This window comes from Lacerta agilis, chromosome 14 (genome assembly GCF_009819535.1).
Source record: "Lacerta agilis isolate rLacAgi1 chromosome 14, rLacAgi1.pri, whole genome shotgun sequence".
NCBI classification, from domain to species: domain Eukaryota; kingdom Metazoa; phylum Chordata; class Lepidosauria; order Squamata; family Lacertidae; genus Lacerta; species Lacerta agilis.
Window position 1 is genome coordinate 27,798,570 of NC_046325.1, and position 22,079 is coordinate 27,820,648.

At 44.7% G+C, this 22,079-nt stretch overlaps 1 protein-coding gene across 1 annotated transcript; it reads right to left on the minus strand.

The window, feature by feature from the left end:
- Positions 1 to 1,927: 1,927 nt before the first annotated feature.
- On the minus strand, positions 1,928 to 20,574 carry TNS4 (tensin 4). The gene is given in 19 exon segments (XM_033170683.1): positions 1,928 to 2,913; positions 4,394 to 4,420; positions 5,964 to 5,992; positions 5,994 to 6,033; positions 7,223 to 7,391; positions 8,453 to 8,527; positions 9,307 to 9,331; positions 9,334 to 9,386; positions 10,232 to 10,324; positions 11,762 to 11,869; positions 12,756 to 12,842; positions 13,938 to 14,030; positions 14,033 to 14,200; positions 14,203 to 14,354; positions 14,966 to 15,377; positions 20,044 to 20,169; positions 20,172 to 20,211; positions 20,213 to 20,442; positions 20,445 to 20,574. Coding segments are annotated over 19 exon segments (2,142 nt in total). The 5' UTR covers positions 20,530 to 20,574; the 3' UTR covers positions 1,928 to 2,783.
- Positions 20,575 to 22,079: the final 1,505 nt, after the last annotated feature.

Sequence of the window (22,079 nt, forward strand, 5' to 3'; positions counted from 1 at the left end):
GGGAAAGATGGAGGGCACAAGGAGAAGGGGACGACAGATGAGATGGTTGGACAGTGTTCTCGAAGCTACTAACATGAGTTTGGCCAAACTGCGAGAGGCAGTGAAGATAGGCGTGCCTGGCGTGCTCTGGTCCATGGGGTCACGAAGAGTCAGACACACTGAACGACTGAACAACAAATGCTAGCCAGACCCCCTGAGTGTCCCAATTTTCCAGGGATGTCCCTGATTTAGAGACGCCGTCCCAGTTTCTGATTTGATCCGCAATGTCCCCTTTTTTCTTAGAATGTCCCTATTTTCATTGGAGAAATGTTGCAGGTTATGGAGTTATCTGACCTCCGAGCCATCCTGTATAGAAAAGGTTTTTTTAAAAAAATTTTCATGTTTATTATGTTTTTATATATGTTGGAAGCTGCCCAGAGTGGCTAGGGCAACCCAGAATTATTATGATAATTTTACTATTTATGCCTCACACATCTTATTGGCTCGCCCCCCCCCCACCTCCAGCTACTTTGGGCAACTTCCAACACATAAAAAATAATTAAAAAAAACATTAAACATTAAAAAGTTCCTATACAGGATTGCCTTCAGGTGGTTTGGGAGTCGGATAACTTCATACCCTTCAAGATTTCTCCAATGAAAATAGGAAAAGTGGGACATTCCGGGATCAAATCAGAAACCGGGACAGCTTCTCTAAAACAGGGATGTCCCTGGAAAATAGGGACACTTGGAGGTCTGCAACAGGCCATTTGCTACGTCACTCCATAGTGAATCTCTCCCAACAGAGAGACAGTAAGTAGGGCCTCCTCTGCAGATCAGAAGGCACAGGCAGGCTGGTACAGGTATTTAGATCAAAAGTCATGTAGGGCTTTATGTCCAGGACCAGGAGTCAGATTTATTTACTGTACTTAGTTATAAAAATATTTATGTATTGCAGTATCATTTTTAAAAAATCATAGCTGTTTACAACAATATAAAAACATTAAAACCCCAAAATAACATCATATAAAAGTCAAAAACAAGTTAAAAGCAAAAGGAAATTAAAATCCATTTTAGGTGATGGAATGGAGCTCTCTGGAGCACAGAGCCAGTCCCAGAAGTGTTGCTACCATACAAACCGGGGTGTGGCTTGGGGGACAGCGTCCCATGGCTTGAGGATGCAGCAATGCTGGCCTCAGTGTATTTTAGTGTGGAAGAGACCAGAGGCTCCCCTGCTCTACTGCAGAAGAGACTCCTGGAGAGGGCTGGGACCATTCAATGAAAGCAGCACCTTACAATGGGGGGTGGGGACCATTAGGATAGAGCCGATGCTCTACAGGGCTCAGAGGTATTGACTTGTTTCTTGCTGAAGCAACACCACAGCCCTGAATTTCTAGAGCACAGCCTGATGGCTGCAAATGTTATGGCGGCGGCAGCACTCACCTGGCCTCCTGACAGCTGAGTTGCTGCTGCTTACTGAGAATGACAAAGGGGTGAGGCAGCGGGGAAGTTGGTGCGGTGCAAGCTTACCAGCAGGAGTGCCAGACAAGCTTCACCGGTGTGCTTGCACTGCACCAACCTCCCTGTTGCCTCACTTCTCCCTGCTCTTTCCTTCCTGTAAGCATCAGCGACTCATCGGTCGGGAGGTCAGGTGAGCACCACTGCCCCACCATGCTGCCTGTTACTGCAGCTGGATCTTGGCTTCAAACCTGATCCTTTCCCTGTTTTGTCTTGCCTCTGTATCCAGCGTCAATCTCACCTTGCACCCAGTCTGAGACCTGCATTGCTACAGAGCAGGCCATTTTGTAAGCCAAACACAAGCATGGAGGCAACCACTGCAGATCTTTCAGAACTGGGGTGACATTAATTGACAATTTTGATCATTTAGCCCACCCTTCAGCCGCTCTTGGTTCCAGGGCAGATTACAGTAATAAGATTCATATAGAAGTTATTGATATGTCCAGTATATATTTAATAAGAATAATATACAGTATCAAAATATCAACACTACTGCAGCCATGTTTAGAGTTGGCCCTCTCAGCTCAACCCTCTCTAAAAAAAAGGGTATATTTACCCAGCAACAAAAGCTGAATAATGACAGTGTTGTCCCTATAGTGAAGGGAAGTGAGTTCCATAAACAGGGCCTTCTATGTGGTGGCCCTCTATCTCATGTCACTGCATTGTGGCTATCCCCTAACAACACGGCAACAAGAAGGGCCTCTGCTGCTGATTTCATTATATGAGCAGGCTGGTGCCGAACCACTTAACACTGTGACAGCTGCATTCTGCAGCAACTGCAGCTTCTAAATATTCTTCATAAAGTATTTACACATTACAATAGTCCAGTCAAGGGGCGAACTGAACATGGATCCCTGTAGTGGTTTTTCTGTTGGCAGACCTATCTCAAAGACAAGGCAAATCAGTACAACTTTGCATGTTGCAAGACTATCTTTTTTTCCACAGGGTAGAAAAAACCTTTCTGATCGATTGGCCTAAAGAGTATTCTGGTTGAAATAAGAGCTCAGAAATTACACGGTTGGACTTCCTGTAGAGAGACAATCCAGTCACTGAATAATTCCTGCAAAGACATACGACCTGCTGCTGCTTCCCACTGCCACATTTCTGTTGCAACCCTCACAACACTCATACAGCCATGGTTCGTCTCCAGAGCCTTTTTGAAATGCAACCCAGAGAGCTTTCAAAGACCAAGAGCGCACTGTTGTGCTTACGGGGCGGGGGGGGGGGTATAGGGAGTGGTGGGGCAGCATTGCTAGGAAACAGAGGAGGACCCCAGCATTTGGGCAACGTTAAGCAGCAGGTAGAAGTTTCTTGATGAAGTCAACAATGTGGGAAGCCGGATGCACTGCGTCATATTCTGCAAAGAGGTGGCAGATATTCTCGGAGTCTGCTGGGCTTTTGGCAATGACACCAAAGATCCTGTGGCGAGAAACAGAGAGGAAACAAGAGGTTTACGCTCATGACAGATGAAGAAATGCTCAAGCATGTAGACTTGAACTTCGGACACACCACGATTCCTTAAACTGCAGAGAAACACACCACCTCTGGCTGGTCATACTAAAGCACATTTCCTCCCCCTCTCCAGTACTATTTTACCCCAAAAACTACAACTCCCAACACCCTTAACAAACTACAGTTCCCAATATTCTTTTTTTGTGGGGGTGGGGAAGGAAATGTGCTTTAAATGTGTCGCATATGCACAGCCAGAGGTGGTGTGTTACTCTGTGGTTTAAGGAATTTTCCATGTCCTAATTTTGCAGAATATATTCTGCTTCTGGTAATCATGGGGAAGGGCAAAGCGTTACAAAAGGCACCCCCCCACACCTTTCTCTAACGCAAGGGACTGGGAGGAGGCAACGCCCAGGGTGACTCACCTCCCCTAAGTGCCCTATTTCTGCCCCCACACCCACCTCCCACTCACCACCCTTAATCACTTTTGTTATATAATTTGTTTTAGAAAAGTAAGGCTCAAAAGATTAAGGTTCAAATCCAAAATTAATGAAGGGGTATAAAAACCAAAGGGACTCGAGTTGCAGTCTTAAGCACATGTCTGCAGGTGAGACCCATTCAGTTCAATTCAATTCAATGGGACTTGCATTCAAGGAAATGGGGCTGCCAAATAGGAACTCAATATTCTAAATGAGTTGGTTTAGGTATCAGGAATGGGTGTGTGTTTGTGACACACCAGCTCCCCCCCTTTTTTTTAAAAAGCTGGATTTCCCCAGAAAGGAAATCCAGTTTAAATGAGGTGGGATTTACACGTTGGCTTGTTGATGCCAATGGCTGTGGGAAAGCATGCAGAGAAGCCCCCATTCCCACAATAAACCCCCATTTGGAAGCACCCTTAGCATCTGGGTGCTAGCTTGCCATGAGGGTACCTATCCAGCCTCACTGCCTTTTAGTTGAATTTCTGTTGCTGCCTTTTTCCTCAACCCTTAGCCTGCAGTCCTATACACACATTTAACTGGGAGCAAGTCCCACTGAATTTGGTAGGACTTCATTCTGAGCAGGAATGGATAAGATTGTGCTGCTACTAATATGCTTTATGGGGAAACAATCACCCTAACCAATCTCTAATTCCTCATATCATCTAGCTCAGGGGTCAGCAACCTTTTTCAACCGTGGGCTGGTCCACCGTCCCTCCGATCATGTGGTGGGCCGGACTATATTTTTTGGGGGGGGGGGGGATGAACGAATTCCTATGCCCCACAATTTACCCAGAGATGCATTTTAAATAAAAGGACACATTCCACTCATGTAAAAACACGCTGCTTCCTGGACCGTTCGCGGGCTGGATTGAGAAGGCGATTGGGCCGCATCCGGCCCCCAGGCCTTAGGTTGCCTACCCCTGGTCTAGCCTTTGTGTATTTCATGAAGCTGTTCACCCCATTTAGCTTACCTGGAAATTTTGGAAAATTTCTGCCACCTTTACAAAAATAAACAAATGAGAAAGAAGGGAAATTAGACTACATATTCAACAAATCATTTCATTAGCTGGCTTCTTTAATGTAACAGTCTGACTCAGTATAAGGCAGCAGATCTCGATGCAGATCTTTGTCCCTGCCCCGCTTCCTGATACAGATTTTCCTGCAGACCTTATTTCCTGATGGGGAGGGGGACGGCATTTGGAGGTCTGCGTCAGGTGCCAAAATATCTTGGGCCAGCCCTGATCCACCACCATGCTATAACAGTTAAACTTTGCAAGAAGGTGCTTAAAACACAACATTTGCACTTCCCCTTTTTTGATCCACTCGTTCTTTTTTATGAAGGATCCAAGCTAGGTTGCTGCCAAACCACTGCAACCCAGTGTTTTCCAGATGCAAGCAAATAATACGGTACGTACTATAGGTTCCTAGGAAATAGTCTGGAACATGGGTGGACAGAAAGTGCATTGGGATTTACTAGTAGATCTCCTGGTGATTGGCAGCAGATAGGCAAGGGTGTCTGGCTCCCAATGGTTTAGCAACAGCAAGAACAGCAGCATTAACATACATTCAACAATGTGATTAACATTGGAATGATGTAAATTGACTAAAAAATGGCAACATTAAAATATTCAGGAATGGTAGGCAAGTAAAATTAACCATGGAAGGAGAAGGAGGGAAGTCATTGGATATATGGTATTATGTAAAATGTTTATTTTGATATGTATAATTTGAAAACTTAATAAAAACTATTAAAAAAAGGAATAGCAACAAAAAATTAACTTTTCTCACTTAGTGAATTGAAGAAAGCTAACCAGGGTGGAATCTAGACACATATAAAAAAAACCCGCTGTGAAAATGCTTTTTTTAAAAAAAGTTTTAAAAATATATTAAATTTGCCATTAGCGCACCATCGCCATCTAGTGTCACATTTGTATAATGCACTTAAAATGTTATATTTGCAGCTGTATAGCAGAGTCCCAGGAGTGCAGTTTGCTGTGAAAAGGCTGTGAGCCAAGTTCAGTTCTGGTACTGAGAAAAAAATCCCTAGGCTAATAAGGCACCCTATTCTTCAGTTCTAACTATGTATTTTGCACCTGGCTCTGGCTGGTAGATCTTGTGAAACAAACAGGCAGAGTGGGTCTGACAAGCTTGAAGTCTGCCCACCCTTTTGGGAGTAGCCATAGAGAGCCATTATTATTTCTGAAGGCTGCCCTGTTTAGGGAAGTTTTTTAATGACTGATGTTTTAATGTATTTTTAATCTCCTGTTGGAAGCCGCCTAGAGTGACTTGGGAAACCCAGCCAGATGGGCGGGGTATAATAATTATTATTATTATTATTATTATATTATTATTATTATTATTATTATATCATCATCATTCAGCCTCCCATGGCCAACCACATGGAGAGAAAGCACTGGCCCTAAAATAAAAGACCCTTGGGAAATAACTGTGTGGGTGAGGTGGGGAGTAATCTAAATTGCTGCATGTGTGGCCTCCTGTTAATGCTGGTAGCAATACTGGATGAGCAGCTTGGTCACTTACTTTCGGTTTTCAGGGTCCATGTCCAAAAAGACTGATAGAAGCCAGTGGATAGTGCCGCCGGAAGAAAACCCTGTAGAGAGGAGGCAAAAACCAAGCATGTTTCTCAAACTTTTTTTTTTAAAAGGAAAACACCCAACCAAAACAAAGCCAATGAGTACTTAAGAAGTCAGTTCAAAATGGCTATTCACGGGTAGGGATGTAAAAAAGGGATATTGTCATCTGTCTCCTCCTTGTATGTGTACTATTCAGCACTGTTTCCTTTACGCTGCACTAAAAAAAACCCTGCATTATTTGTCTTGCCCCTAGTGGTGAAATTACATTAATTACCTATGTTTCCAGTGCTATAAGACTAGGGGTGTTTTTACCAAAAAATTACAGTGGTACCTCTGGTTACGTACTTAATTTGTTCCAGAGGTCGTTCTTTAACCGAAACTGTTCTTAACCTGAAGCACCACTTTAGCTAATGGGGCCTCCCGCTGCCGCTAGCGGCCACCAGAGCACAATTTCTGTTCTTAATCCTGAAAGCAAAGTTTTTAACCTGAAGCATTATTTCTGGGTTAGCGGAGTCTGTAACCTGAAGTGTATGTAACCTGAAGTGTATGTAACCCGAGGCACCAGTGTAGTTTTAAAAATTGGGGCTCGTCTTATACATGGATAGTGCGGAGGGGGGTTTTCTTAATTTGGAGTCCCCCCAAAATAGGGGGCATCTTATACATTGGGGGCGTCTTATACACGGTAAAATACGGTACATTATGGTTACGTTACTCCACCCATTCATCTCAATGCAAAGGAAACAGAATGCAAATGTGGGGTGGTGGTGAGGATGTAATCAATCATGTAATGTTTGTGGACAGAAAGCCACGTCTGTCATGGATGCTTTAGTTGAGAATTCCTAGAATCTCAGGCTCCCCTCCACCTGTACAATTCCATGATTCTGAAGATGAGAACAGCAGCAGGCAATATGGGTCGTATTCACTGGTTTGATTCCCATTCCACACATTGGATGGACCGGCAATTTCCGCTCCTGTCAGAATTCTCTGATATCCCCCTTGGGCGGAAATCCTTGGCTGTTCCCTGGTTCCTGCGCAGGGCATGTTCCCATTTGCAAATAGACATCGGGAGCACCTCTGCTTTTGTCTCCGACATTGCAAAAGGTCTGCCCTCTTTCCTACCCCCAACAATTTAACAGAGCAGGCAGCTCTGTAATAAAATATGCTCCTCCCCCCCTCTGCCACCCGCTGTCCTATTCAGCTTCCTACTTCCGCTGGATGTCTGTCAAGGTGATCCCTTGGTCAGTCACTTTGAAGTGGACGATGGTGGGCGTAGGCGGGACCTCCAGTTCGAAAGTGGCAGACACGGCTTTCCGAACTGCTGCTTTGCCAGTGAGCGTCTCCATGGTCAGGGAGTGCAGGTACAGGAGATTGCAGACTGTTAAGGCCAGAAGGCCAAAAAAAGAGAGGGAGAGAAGAAAAGGACAATTAATGACCTACAGTATTGTGGCTGCTGACCTCCAGGGGTGGTGTTAATAAATGTAAAAATGAAATTAAACTCTCTCCCCCTACCCAAACCCCTCCAAATGGCTGTGATGGGAAAGGTGTTCAGGTTGCTAAGTGTTTCTCTCTATCTCTCTCATCTCTCTCTCTCCTCCTCTCTCTCTCTCTCTTAAAAAGGCCAGATGTGGCATTCCTGGAGTTGGACAGCATGCACATGCACACACATACAGTAAGTGGTTAAGGCTTGCTGGGGAGAAGAGCTACCATCCCCTCCTCCAGCCAGGGCATCAACAAACCCGGGTTTGATGGTATCAACACTGGAGGAGGATGGGGGGGTACGGTGGGTTGCAGTCTGCCCTGGGGTGTCATCCCTGAGGGGGTGACATTGCCACCCACCCCCCCCTGGGACGTTCACCCCGCCCCCGGGTGCATAGCATGCGCGCCACTCCGAGTGCCGGAGCAGCTAGTTCCGTCTCTGGGTATCAATTACTCCAGTTTGGGGAGCACTGCAAAACCTCCCTTTTCAGGCAGGGCTTTGAAAACTAAGGCGCAGACGATGCAGATCACTGGGCTGCTGCTATCAGGGCAATTGGTAATTTTAACGCTGGTTCAAAATGTGTTTCCGTGTATTTTCATTATTGCTCTTAACTAGATTTTTAAAAAATAAATACGAAGTAATGGAAACAAAGTTTTTTAATGTTGCAAGCTGCCATGAATCCCAGTTTGGGAGAATGGTGCGGTATACTGTACATTATTATTATTATTATTATTATTATTATATTATTATTATTATTATTATTATTATTATTTTGCAGGCTACTAGCTTGGCAAAGTTTACTTATGAGGCTGGTCTGAGTGATGGCAAAATGGGGTATCTTCGCAGCAGCAGCTGCATGTAGACAGAAGAACAGATGTGAATTTACAACACTACTCGGCTCTGATACTCCAAGCAACCCCTACTAACTGAACAGATAGGTGTTCATGCTCCCATTTCACTCACCTGCAGCTTTCATGAAACTGGAAGAGTGGATTCTGAAACCACAGCAGGATTTTCTCTTCCTCCAAAGAAATCTGAAGTAAGGTTGGAGGTGGGGAATCAAAGCAGGAAAAAAAAAACTCAATCAGACTAAGGGCAACAATGCCACCAATTACAACCCGCCTTGTTCTAATTTTCAGTTCTGACGCACAGGGGAGCCATCACACCAGTCTCTAAATATGCATACCAAAATCAAAACTAAAGCCGAATCATAAAAACAGGAGTTGCTTCAGTATTCTTCTCCTGCAGGATGAAGCAACCTCTCCCTCTTCACAGTGCCACTAACGTCACATTTACTAGCGATTCAAATGCCGATTCATTGTTACTTAGCTATCCCTCATCCTGGTGCTTTTAGGTGGGCTGTTTGCCTTTTTATTTTTTTGAAAGTGCGACTTGTATTTGTGTATAGAGATTTTATCATATCACACCAATTTTGTGTCAGTTGAATTGGCTTGAATTTCTGGCCTCAGCTTAAAGCAACTGTTACAAACTGTCACGTCCCTGAACAATCTGGTTGCTTGATGAACAGCTATATGAACATGCCTGAGCCCTAAAACTGGCCTCAGAGGCTCTGCTAAGATTAGGGTAATCAGGCTGTGTGGGCACTGAAAGACAAGGCCTTTTCAATGATGGCCCCACATATGTGAAATTCCTTTCAAGAACCTGTGGCTGTCCAGCGCCAGTCGGCACGTAAATCAGGAGAGCCTTAGATTCCCTATCCCTCTCCTGTGTCTAGCATGCATACTGATGGTCTACAGAGAACACCATTCCTTTCAGCGCTTCAGAAATTGTTTGCTTCAGTTCCTAAACGTACCTTGGCTGGGGATAACGAGTCTGCCTAGGGCAATGCTAAAGGCATGATGGTGTGTTGATATACAAACGCCGAGAGACTTCCTGTAACAAAGAGAAAGAGGAAGAGGTTTGTACACGGTGTTCTTAAACCTCTGAACCCAAAAATCTCTGCCAAAATTCTCATTTTCCCCCTGCATTCTGCCACTGATTAACCGCTGCACTGCATGTTTGTTAACGAACTAGGGAAATTATTATAGGGGAACCAACGACGAACTAACAGAAAGAAACAGTTTTCAGAGATAACATGTGTCTTTTTCGGGACATTGCAAGACAAACCAGAGTTTATCATGGCTCATATCCATCCTTGCTCCTCCTAGGGTTGCTCCTCCTAGGGTTGTCCAGAGATCTTGCTGCCATCCTTGGAAACCAGTCAGCTCATTACTTTGGGCATCCATCCACAAATGTTTAGCAAAAGCCAGAGTGGGAACAAGCAGAATGGCTTGTTTAGTAAGAGTGTTAACATTGGACTGGATGGAACTTTGGTTTGATCTAGCTGGATTCTTCTTAACAGCAAAATGCAGTAACTTCTGAAACACTCATGTTACACACAGCTTCCTAAACAAATCTGAACCAACTGTAATGACATTTAACAAATAGATGCATCAGGAAGAAGAGGAAGAAGAAGAGTTTGGATTTGATATCCCGCTTTATCACTACCCAAAGGAGTCTCAAAGAGGCTAACATTCTCCTTTCCCTTCCTCCCCACAACAAACACTCTGTGAGGTGAGTGGGGCTGAGAGACTTCAAAGAAGTGTGACTAGCCCAAGGTCACCCAGCAGCTGCATGTGGAGGAGCGGAGACGTGAACCCTGTTCACCGGATTACAAGTCTACCGCTCTTAACCACTACACCACACTGGCTCTCTTACTAAAAGGAAGGCTGTCTTACCAAAATAGGGTTCTTCTTCAGCACCCTTAAGGTGCACTCCTCGGGCAGAAGACTCAATGAGGAAGTGCCTGATGGGATCACTGCCATCCTCCCCTTTAAAGCAAAAACAAATAGTGCTGAAATGAATTTGAAATGCAACTCTTCCAAAACAAAAGACCTTGCACAGAGACTTTGCAAAAATGCAAAAACTGAACTGGCTTTTAAAAAATTGGATCCTTTCTTTGCATCCTCTTCTGCTTTCACTTTCCACCCCCTTCCCCTTACTCATTTTAGTGCTATTTTCTCTCTCTCTCTCTCTCTCTCTCTCACACACACACACACACAAATTATAAATCACAAGTAGTGATTCGTAAATAAACCCATTAGTTTCTGAACACTGTTTTGTGTATTCTTTGTACAGAAAGGTGGTATTACTTTCTTTAAAAAAAAGTTAAAGCAAACAAACACAGCAAAACATATTCTGTTCCTGAATTCTTGGCCTTTTGTTCTTTTTTTTAAAATCCCCGATGCTGTGTCTATGGTACAACATTAAACCAGCTGGAGAGGGAGAATTTACTATTTGGCTCTCCTACCTCCCAACTGTTTTAGCTCAAGGGAGTAGGTTGTGTATGATGGGGGAGCCACAATGGCATCATGTTACAGACACGGATTTCATTTTGTTTTAAACCCAGCAATTTATTGTCTCTCATGAAAGGAGCTGTGATCTGCCACCAACTTTAAGAGCTGTTCCTAAAACCGTTTAAAGAAATGTTATAAAGAAATGATAGAAATAAAGGTTGTTATACCATTTCAAATACATACTCAATGTAAGCTGTTTAGTTGGAACCCTGAATGCAAAACAAGAGTTACATAGGTAACATCCTATGTGCAGACACACAGGCAACACCATATCATATGTTTAAAGCACATGGCTTCCTCCAAAGTATCCTGGTCAAAGTAGTTCACCCTCAAAGAACTACAACTCCCTGCACCCTTAAAGAACTACAGTTCCCAGGATTCTTCTGAGAAAACCATGTATTTTTAAATGGGTAGTGCAGATGTGACCATAGACAGCAGGCACTTCGGGAAGTAGGCACCTTTTATTCTTTCACACTCTAAAACCACATTTTCGGGTTGCAAGAGCGATGTGTGGTTCCAGTTTTATTATTTTTATTGTTTTTAACGTGCACCTCAGCCAGCAGAAGCTTGGGGAGGCACATATTCTGATCTCATTTTCTATCTTCCCCCTTCCTTTATCTATATTGTCAACACTAAGACTGGGAACCTCAGGGCAGTAAACCCTGAGGCAGGTATTAAAATCCTGCAGGGACTTGCAATAGAAGCTCCTGAGCACAGTGGTATGCAGTGGTATGCAGTTTCCATAGGGGAACAGTTAGGGCCAGAAGCATCGCGCCTCCCCCCTAAGCTGGGCAGAAGCTTCCTGGGCTTTGGGAAGAAGGTGCCAAAGGAAAAATCCACTGACCGCACACCACTGCTTGAGCAAGACCAATCCCCTCTCTCCCCCCCCCCCCAAAAGGGAAGCCTCAGTACCTGTTTTGCCGCCGGAGACTTTCATGGCCAAGCCAAACGAGCCGCGGTAGGATGTGCTGTCCCGCATGATGAAAGTGCCAGGAGGTTCATCAGCTAGCATCTGGACAGCTGTTGAATGACACACAGTAGGCAAAGCATTGCCATAACAAAGAAGGGCGTTATTTTATGAAGCCAGGCGGGATGGCAATATTGTGATTATAATAATATAGTTTGCAGGGTGCTTTCTAGTGTTCAAAACATTTCACATGCATTGTGTAAATTCAAGGGACACATTTCTGCCAGGCAAAAACACTTTGGATGCACAGCAAGGCCAGGGTGGGGCACTGCGGGGTGGGGTGGGGGTAGGCTGTGGAGATAGGGTGTGGCCTAGGGAGAGTTCTGTGGGCCAGATAAAGATGCCTGGAGGGCCGCTTTTGACTGAAGTTCCCTGCCCTCGCTGTAATCCTTGCAAGAACCCTGTGGATGGACCTCCAGATGTCGTTGCACTCTGGAGGTGGTCTGGGATGATGTGAGTTGCAGTCTGGCAGCATCAGGAGGGCTATAGGTTCCCTATCTCTTGTATATGCACTTGCATGTGTTCTTCTCTCTTCAATACTTTCAGAATAAGCAAAGGAGGATTCTCCAGCCTGTGCTCACATCTGATTTGTAAAGCCAGGGCAGGGGTAGTGGCATTTGCTGGCCAAGCAGTGCTCAGGAGAGCATCATTAACCCTCCCCCCCCCAATTGCCCAGTCGAGTTAGGAAAAGTGACTGGCTGGAGGTTTGCAAGGAGAAAGCAGTGGGCAGGGTAAGGGTTAAGAACCCTCTTCCCCATTTGATGTTTCCTCCCCTTACAAATGCACCCTCTGGCCTCCTGTGATCTTCATTTTGCCCAGGATGACTCTGGGCCCTGCTATATCAGAGGAAGAAGATATGGCTGCATATCTTTGCCCAGTGTTTCTTAAATTCCCTGCTATTCCCTCACCTCCCCCATGAACGCCATGCCTTATTTTTACCTTGGTCCCTTGTGATGCTAGGCTTGAACCAATACTTGGAGGTGTCCATCACAAACTTCATCGTTGTCTGGGTTTCTTTTGAATAGCCTGCAAGAGGAAGAGGATACAGGAAAAGCTAGAGGCAATGTCCAAAAAGCGACTGCAATGATCAGAGAGACTGATCATTGCTCCTTTAATTTTTAGGCTAGGAAAACAGATGGCTGAAGTGGGGTCTGAAAGGGACTTATGAAATCATAAAGAACCAGGGAAAGGAGACACATTATTTGAAATGAACCATCCATTGAAATGGCTAGACAACAAATTTATGGCAATAAGAGGAAAGTTACCTCTTCACAGAACACAAATTAACCTGTTGAATTCGTTGTTACAGGATGTTAGCCATTGATTGAACTATACCTGAAAGTAGTTCCCTTAATGCCGGGTGAACGAAAGGTGAATTGAATTCATTTTGGGGTAGATCTTTTAAAGATATCTAATTCATTTTCACATTCATTCTCTCCCTACCCTCTGCAGTAGGACTGAATACTTAGCTTTCATTTTTTTTAATAAAGAAAGTTAGAAAGCAAAAAGTGGAGGCTATGCTCTAAGGCTTATTAGGCAGATACAAAGGTGCTGCTGTTGTTAAGATCTCAAAGTCACTTAATCACTGCTGCTAAGCAACCAGAAGAAAGGAATGTCCGGCATTTCTGCTATTGTCTGTGCTAAAGGGATTTCCCCTCTTCCAACAGGAGTAGCCTGTGATGCATTGTGCCTTTGACATGTGTGTGGCTGGTACAAATTAAACAGGGCAAGCCTTTTCTAGTATGGAAATAAAATTATGGGGAAAGATTTACCAGCTGACATTCTATCTGTCAAGATATCTTTTTAGTTGTGCGTGGCCCCCAATTTGCTTTTGGACCCCTTACTTGAGCACAGCAGCTTGTAATATTCTGAATGTTGGATTTTTTTTGCTGAAGACAAACTTTTTATAAACTAAAAAGTTCATTTGGATGAAGCTGAACTGTTTGATTAAAGGATGAACTCAAACCAGTTCCTTTTCGATGGGATAAACTTGATTTAGTTTTTTAAAAATAAACATTCCAAGCACTGATCCTTTCCATGTGCCACATTTGCAACAAAGTTGTTTTGAAATTAAATAGATATATAGGGGGGGGGGTTGTTCTAATCACGGGGTGGGATGACTTACTGTCCGAGACGAAGAAGATGAGAGCGAGCTCTCTGAAGATGTTTTGTTGGAACTGCCAGCACCTGAAAATGAGCCAGAACTGGGCGGGGCATCTTCTGTTTGAAAGAACCTGGGTGATTCCTGTAAGGTTTGGAGGACATCTCACTGTCTTCCAGACGGCCGTTGATAAGCACAATGGGCACAGGGGATGGGGAGCTTGTGACGGGTGAAGGAGAGCAGCTATGGGTCTGTCCCTTCTGGAACAGCTGAGGTAGGGAGAATTCCCTTTCTGGGAGCAACTGACACCAGGATAGTAGGAACCTGAGCTCCAGGAACCAAGGGAAGAACCATTGAGGGATCCAACAGAGGAAGGACTTCCCGTTGACCTCGTCTGAGGAGTGTCGGGCTCATTGTTGGACAGTGACTGGGAGCTGCTGCAAAAGACGAAAGGAGACACAGGAGGAGGCATTAAGGAAGATGCATAAAACTATTAAAGTAGCACCAAATCAAGGCATGCAGGTCTTTTGAAGGGCACTGTCAAGTCACAAACTGTGCCTGCGGAAAAAAAGGAAAGAATGGGAAGCTTAGTGACTTGACACCATGGTAATTGACAGGTAGGGCAGCCCCACCCACCTGTCACACTGACCTGCGGGGAGGTGGTGAAGCTCAGGATCCGGTCTGTTCGACCAGATCCTGTTTGCTGCCCTGTCTTAAAGTATGTGGTGCCTCTTATCTTCCAAACTCAAAAATTGCAAGTAGGCAAGGGATCTGCAACAAAATGTTGCGGTGGGGAGTGCTCCAGTTCAGGATTTCAACCAGCCCCCCCCCCCCCGGTTACTCCATTCTATTCCTAGTCCTCTCCCATAATAGTCAGTTAGCATAAGGGTGCCCAGATGATAGAGCTTCTGTACCTTTAATGTGCATGACAAGCTCCCACCTACTGAAAGCCCGTCTTCTACACAACTACTGTTATAAAGGTACAGAAACCCAAATAATGAGTTAACTTTTAGATCAGGTATAAAGGATTCCCAAGCAACAACTTTACCTTCCAAGAACGTAGCTGGTGTCCGACCCAGGACTTGTCGAAAGCAGAGATGCCTCGCTGCACCGCTGCACCATCCTCCCATGCTGAGACAGCTTCCGGAAGTTCTCAAAGCCTGGGGAGGAAGGCAGGAGGGAACTTGACCCGTAGCCCTTCTGGTCCTGCTGCGGAATGGAGATGCTTTCGGAGACTCGGATGCAAGCCGGTGACTGCCTCCCTGTGGGATACTGGGGGCCACCAGGATCGTGGCCAACCATGAAGGTCATGTGGCCACTGGAGCGGGTTCCTCCATGCGGAAACGAAGGGCAGTGGTTTGGGGGAGACGTGGAATGTGGAGCGCAGGACGGACTCGCCGAGTTCTGCCGAGACTCCTGGCATTTCGCTATGGCAGGTGACATTTCAATGTACTTTATGTCTTGTGGAAAGAAACATCAAAAACCTCAGAAGCAAAAAAGCAACAGACAAGATGAAATAGAGCTCAGCAAAGCTTAGTCTCCAACCCTGGTTTGTTTTTTTTTTTTTAACAATATAACTTTTTCACTACACTAAGAAGCAATATATTTTTTTGCATCTATATATATTTTTGCGTTTTGTTCTGTACTTTTGTAAATTGCCCTGGAAGCACCATGGAAGGGCACTGTGTGTGGTGTGTGTGTGAGAGAGAGAGAGAGAGAGAGAGAGAGAGAGAAACATTGTAAAAAGAGCTTCACACTATTTTACACTATTCCTGCATATGGCAGGAGACTGGACTAAATGACCCATGGGTCCCCTTCCAACTGAACAATTCCATGATTCAGTACAGTGGTACCTCAGGTAAACAGCCCTGCCAAAACACAGGTAATACAGAGTCATTCCAGTGAGGATCATTGAGCCCATTACTTGTTGGCACCTGTATGGGGGTGTGGCTGATGCTTTAGTTTTTCTCCTAGGTCCTGTCTGTACCTGACTCCAGATAAAAACATCTGGTGACTCCCCAAGTCAGAGGCAAACCACACCTCAGCATTGGCAATGAGCTTAAAATGTATTTTTCTGATATTCTCCAGAGGTGGAGAAATCTGTGACCCTCCAGATCTGTTGGACTTCAACTCCCATCATCCTGACCATGGGCCATTTTGACTTAAGCCAATGGATGCAACACACCTGGAGGGCTACAGGTTCCCCAACCTTTTATACACAATTACATAAATATACCCGGTACATAAAGGTTTCCTTTTAAAATAAAAATGGGGATCTTACTATCACAGCATCAATAGTTTGTGCAGGATTGCATAATCTTAGTGCCACTTTACCAACCTTGGAGGAATAACCTTGGGGGGGGGGTGGGACCAAGTTGCTTTTACGTATTACCAGTGTGTGACACATTCGTTCAGTTTGGACATAGAGGCACAAAACCCCCCAGTGTTTTTCTTTGGCCAGATCTTCTGGGATGGCTTCCCATTTCAATCTTTTCTCTCCACTGCAATTTATCTTTTTTTAGAGATTATATTTCAATTTAACAACTGTAATCTGCACTGAAGATGTTACTTTTTTCAGTTATTTTGGAAGTACAGAAAGATATAGTTAAACAGGAGGCAAAGTTCTAACCACTTTGTATAACCACTTTTTGATTGCTCTAAGTACTTCACATATAGCCAGTGTGTGGAACCTGTAGCCCTCCAGATGTTGCTGAACTCCCAATCAGCCCCAGTCTGCAGAATCATATTATTTCATTCAAGTTTGGTCAGTACAATTATCCTCACATGGGCAGAGGTAGGAGGAAGACAGAACCTGACAGAATAGAGCAGTGTTTCCCAAACTTGGGTCTCTAGCTGTTTTTGGACTACAATTCCCATCATCCTGACCACTGGTGTTGCTGGCTAGGGATGATGGGATTGTAGTACAAAAAACCCAGCTGGAGACCCAAGTTTGGGAAACACTGAAATAGAGAGACAAACTACCTATTACTTACAAATCTTCTATTTTCCCACCTCAAAAAAATGTTCATAAGCTGCTTTTTCTCCAATAGCAGGGAAGGGGTACCTGCGGTTTTCCACATGCTTGTTGGACTCAATTTCTAACGAGTTCCAGCTAGGATGGCTAATGCTCAGGGATAATGGGAGTTGTAGTCTAGCAACATGAGGAGACCACAGGATGCCCATTGTTGCCCAACAGGGTTCCAGGTGCACAATTCCACTCGTGAACCTCTCCTGATAGCCAATTGCATGCTTTTTGCAAGAGGGCAACATATCAATTTATAACGTGTGCACGCCCTTTGTGAAGTGATGCAATGTGTCTGTATTTTGTACTCTGAAAGTAGTGCCAAAGTACAAAACCTAGCAGGGTGGTGTGAGTCATGCTGCCTTCTTATGCAAGGTGTCTCTGCCTTTCCTTCAGGCTTAGCATGACATGGTCATCAATGGGGACCAGAAAGCTCTAATAGGCAATTAGCTGGTTCAAGCACCTAGTGGGAACATGATAGCCACCTGCCAGAGTGGAGGTCACAGAATCATAGAAGTGTATTATTATTATCATCATCCGGCTGGATTTCCCAACTGTGGAGTTGAAGGGATCCTGAGGGCCATCTAGTCCAAACCCCCCCCCCCCACAAAGCCAAAATAAAACTGATAAGTAAACCATATAACAACACATTTAAAAGCCTGCCAGAACAAGAATGTCTTAAACTCCCACCTAAAGGACAACAGAGAAGGAGCAGGTCTAATCTCCCTTGGTACAGAGTCTTACAATTAAGGTGCTACCACTGCAAAGGCCCTGTCTCACATCCCCCGCCATAGATACCTGCCTTGATGGCAAAGTGCAGAGTAGGTGCTCCCTTTGAAGATGACTGCAGTTGTGTCCATGCAGGAAGATGGTCCCAAGCCATTTAGGCTGGGCTTTATATGATAAACTATGCAGTGCCCCGTGGCTTCCTGAATTTCCTGGGTGTTGCCAAGTGGGTTCTGGGACATCATCCAGGAAATCTTGTGATGTGGGCTGAGACATCATTGGTTACATTTCCATTTAGATAAGAGTATCTATTGTGTGTGCAAACCTTTCCAGCAACATAGAAAAAAGCAGTGTGTGGGATGGAAAAGAAGCAATTTATTCCTAGTTTCCTGACATGCTTGGTTATTGCAGCTCAAAGGATAAATCTGTGAGGGAGACGACAGTTATATCTCATGTTGCCTTTGGCAATCATCGCAGGGAACACCCTCTGAGACATCACCACTGAGTTTAAAAAAATGACTAAGCAGACTTGTCTCAACAGGCTCCACACCCCCGCCCCCCGCCCAAGTCATGGGCAAAACACACAATGCTGCATTTAATTGGCACATCTAATCCAATCAAGAAAAATCAATCAGGTGTGTTAGATGGAACAATCATATGGAGTTTAGATTGGGGGGGGGGAGAGAGAAACACCTCAACTAGAACAAGTCCATGGATGCATCATACGCCTTGTGTCACAAACTGCCAGTGAGGTAGTCAACATCATCTGAACTGAACTTTGACAAAGGTCCCATCTGCACTGCACGTTTAAAGCAGCCTCCTACCACTTTAAAAAGGCATGGCCTGCCCCAAAGAATCCTGGGAAATGTAGTTTGTTAAGGCCGCTGAGAGTTTTAGGAGACTTCTCCTCACATAGCTACAATTCCCATAATTTTCCTTAAAAATAGCTCCAAAACTTCTCTTTTTTTGGCAAATTTGCTCAACAATTTTTGCTAAAAACATTGGATTTTCACTGTTTGAAATATGGCAACCCTAGTGGCTGTGTGTGTGTGTGTGTGTGTGTGCGTGCATATGCATTTGTGGTGGAGCATTCAATGATGTCCCCATCTACAGTCCAAAGAAATACAACCCAGATCAAGCCTATATTAAAGGCATGGAAGACCAAAGGCTAATACAGTGTACCTCCAGTTGAGGATGGGATCCATCCATTCCGGAGGTGTGGTTGGATCCCAAGGTTTCTGCAACCTGAGGACCACTTCTGCGCATGTGCGTGCGGCGAACCCAGTCAATACTTCTGGGTTTGCCGCTTTCGCATCCTGAAGTTTACGTAACCAGAGGTACTACTATAGAAGACCATCAGCTGTGTTGGCTGTGGATGATAGGAGCTGTAGTCCACAACATCTGGAGGGAAACACATTGACTACCCCTGTACTGTACACATTGCTGGATATCTATCATCAAACAAATTAAGAAATTATTAAGAAATCGAAGATAAATCAAACAGAAATCATTCACCACACTCATTTATTCAAAACATACCCTCTCCCTTTTTTTGGCTGTGGCAGACATCTATTATGACATTTGCCCACAATGCTCAAGACCAGGGGTAGGCAACCTAAGGCTCGTGGGCCAGATGCGGCCCAATTGCCTTCTCAATCCGGCCCATGGACGGTCTGGGAATCAGCGTGTTTTACATGAGTAGAATATGTCCTTTTATTTAAAATGCATCTCTGGGTTATTTGTGGGGGCCTGTTTGGTATTTTTACATGAGTAGAATGTGTGCTTTTATTTAAAATGCATCTCTGGATTATTTGTGGGGCATAGGATTCATTCATATATTTTTTTCAAAATATAGTCCGGCCCACCACATGGTCTGAGGGATGGTGGACCGCCCACGGCTGAAAAAGGTTGCTGACCCCCTGCTGAAGACGGCCAACATACATGGTTTCCTATCCTTCTGCTATTCTCAGACACAGCAACCTATGAGGAGGGGGGAGCCTAAGGGCAGGTGACTAGTTCAGGGAAGCTCAACTTCATTGGCTGAGCTGGAAAATTGAAAGCCTAAAAATTATGAGGGCTTAAGGCTACAGCTTCATTAGCCTCGTGGTTGATCTGGCCCTGAGCTCAATCACAGTTTGGTCACCGCATCTGCTGGTTGTCAGAATGGCGAAACATTCAGCACTACAATTTTAGGCAGTTGTTTTTGGTGGGAGCCAAGTTTCCAGCGATGTGGGAGAGTGAGAGCTCCTCTGAGGATACCACGCAATAAACTCCCCTGGGGGCAGGCAGCAGGGAGAAAGGTCCTAACTCTTGGTGATTTGGCCCTCTCATCAGCTCAGCAGATTGAACCCTGTAACTCAATGAATTCCACACCTTACCTGGGGATTCTGGCTCCTGTTTTGCGGCCACTGCTGTGCTGCTTTGTGGAACAGCTTGGTTAGGACTCTGGCTTTGGATCGGATTCAGCTGGAGAGGCTGGAAAGTGGGGTCAATTTCCAAGATTAGCGGTTCAGCTTATCAATGGACACATCCAAAGTGGGAGAGAATTCTGGGGCAGCTGTCATTGCCCGTTTCTGTTGGCTCCTCTGCAGACATTTATCCCCCATATTTGGGGATTTCAAAGGTGTGGGCCTCTGCCGGCTTACAGGTGTCATAGAGTTCCATCTTGGGCAGTGGACCTCCTTTGCCTTGGGTCAATGAGATTTGTCTGTCCCAGCCTTCTACGGAATAATATAAATACTGTGATGGCGAAGTGTGGGCATGGCGAATACCCGTTAGGCCTGCAAGCGAGCGTGGTCTTCTTGGGACGAAACACATATTGTCGGTCCGACCCTAAGCACATGGTTTGGCATCACCCTTGACATCCTTTGGGTGTGACGTCTTCAAGGATTGTTTATCTTCTCTCTCTCTCTCTCAGCTGCTAAGATGTTGCAAACACCTGCAAACGTCTCCTGGAGCCTGCCTCATCGAAGGAGAAAACCTGTGCAAACAGAACGTTAAAACAGAAGATAAATGTTATGAGCACTCTGGTAATGCACTTGAGAACAGCAAGTATGGGGCAGAGAGGGAGAAAGGGAGCTTACTTGTTTAATTGTAAGCAGAAGAACCACAGTCACCAATGCATTTCTTCCAGGCATTGCTGGTGGGGAGAAAACAGTTTTTGTTTTCTTTAAAGAAAGACATGGAGCCCTTGAGCAAAGCAGAAACAATAGATGTAGAGCCTGAAGTTTTATTAACAAATGTAGCTATAACATCTGTGATTCCTTGCAAGTGGGCAGAGAATGGAGACCAGTTTTTATTAACAGGCACAGAAAGGAAAGGGCAACTCTGGGAAGGGCTGAAGAGGGTGCAGCAGCAGAAATGGGCAATTGTACTGGTGCACAAAAACATAGCACAGATAGGAAAATAGAGATATAGATTAGCAGCCAGGAACCTCTGTCCCACAGGCTTAATTCTGTTGGGTATAAGCAACCTTGAATGGCTCCAGTCAGTAGAGGGCAGGGTTGAGAATATAATAGTCAGGTAAAAGTACACTTTTGTGGTTTCCCACTAAAACCCTCCCCACCGCAAGCTCTGCCGCTTCTTCCCTTTATTTATTTATTTATTTATTATTTATTATTATTATTATTACTCCACCTTTTCCCCTGATGGGACTCAGGGCAACTTACAGATAAAAACAAGAATTGCTAAAAGCAGAAAGAACTACCGCTGAAAAAGCAATTAAACATTAATAAAATTAAAACTATATACATATATAAAATCTGCTTACAAACTACAATAAAAGCAGCACGGCACCGGTTCTTTAATTAAACGAAGAAGGTATTCAACCTTATGGCAGAAGGACAGTAAGGAAGGAACAGTCTAGCTTCTCCAGGGAGGGAATTCCAGAGACTGGGAGCAACCACCGAGAAGGCCCTTTCCTGCATCCCCACCAAACATGCCTGTGAGAGGGGCAGGACGAAGAGAGGGGCCTCCCCTGAAGATCTCAAAACCTGGGCAGGTTCGGGTGAGCAAATGCAATCTTTGGACTTAATATGTTTGTACTTAGGTCATTTGAGGCTTTATAGGTAATAATCAGCACTTTGAATTGCACCTGGAAACTGAAGGGTAGTCAGTGGAGCTGTTCTAGCAAGAGAGTTGTATATTCCCTATAACCAGCCTTGGTCAGCAAGCCGGCTGTAGCTCTTTGAGACAATTTAAGTTCCTGAGCACTTTTCAAAGGTTCCCCATGAAGACCACATTACAGTAATCCAAACGGAGGTAACTCGTATCAGCTAACACCATGCTCTTCTGCAGGTGGTCAGAACAACTGTGGAAAGGTTCACCGCTATGTATTTCTTGTTTACCTAACTTTCCTTGTTGGACCTCAGGCGCACCCACAAAGTTAACTTTGTGCATGCCTGCTTAAGATATT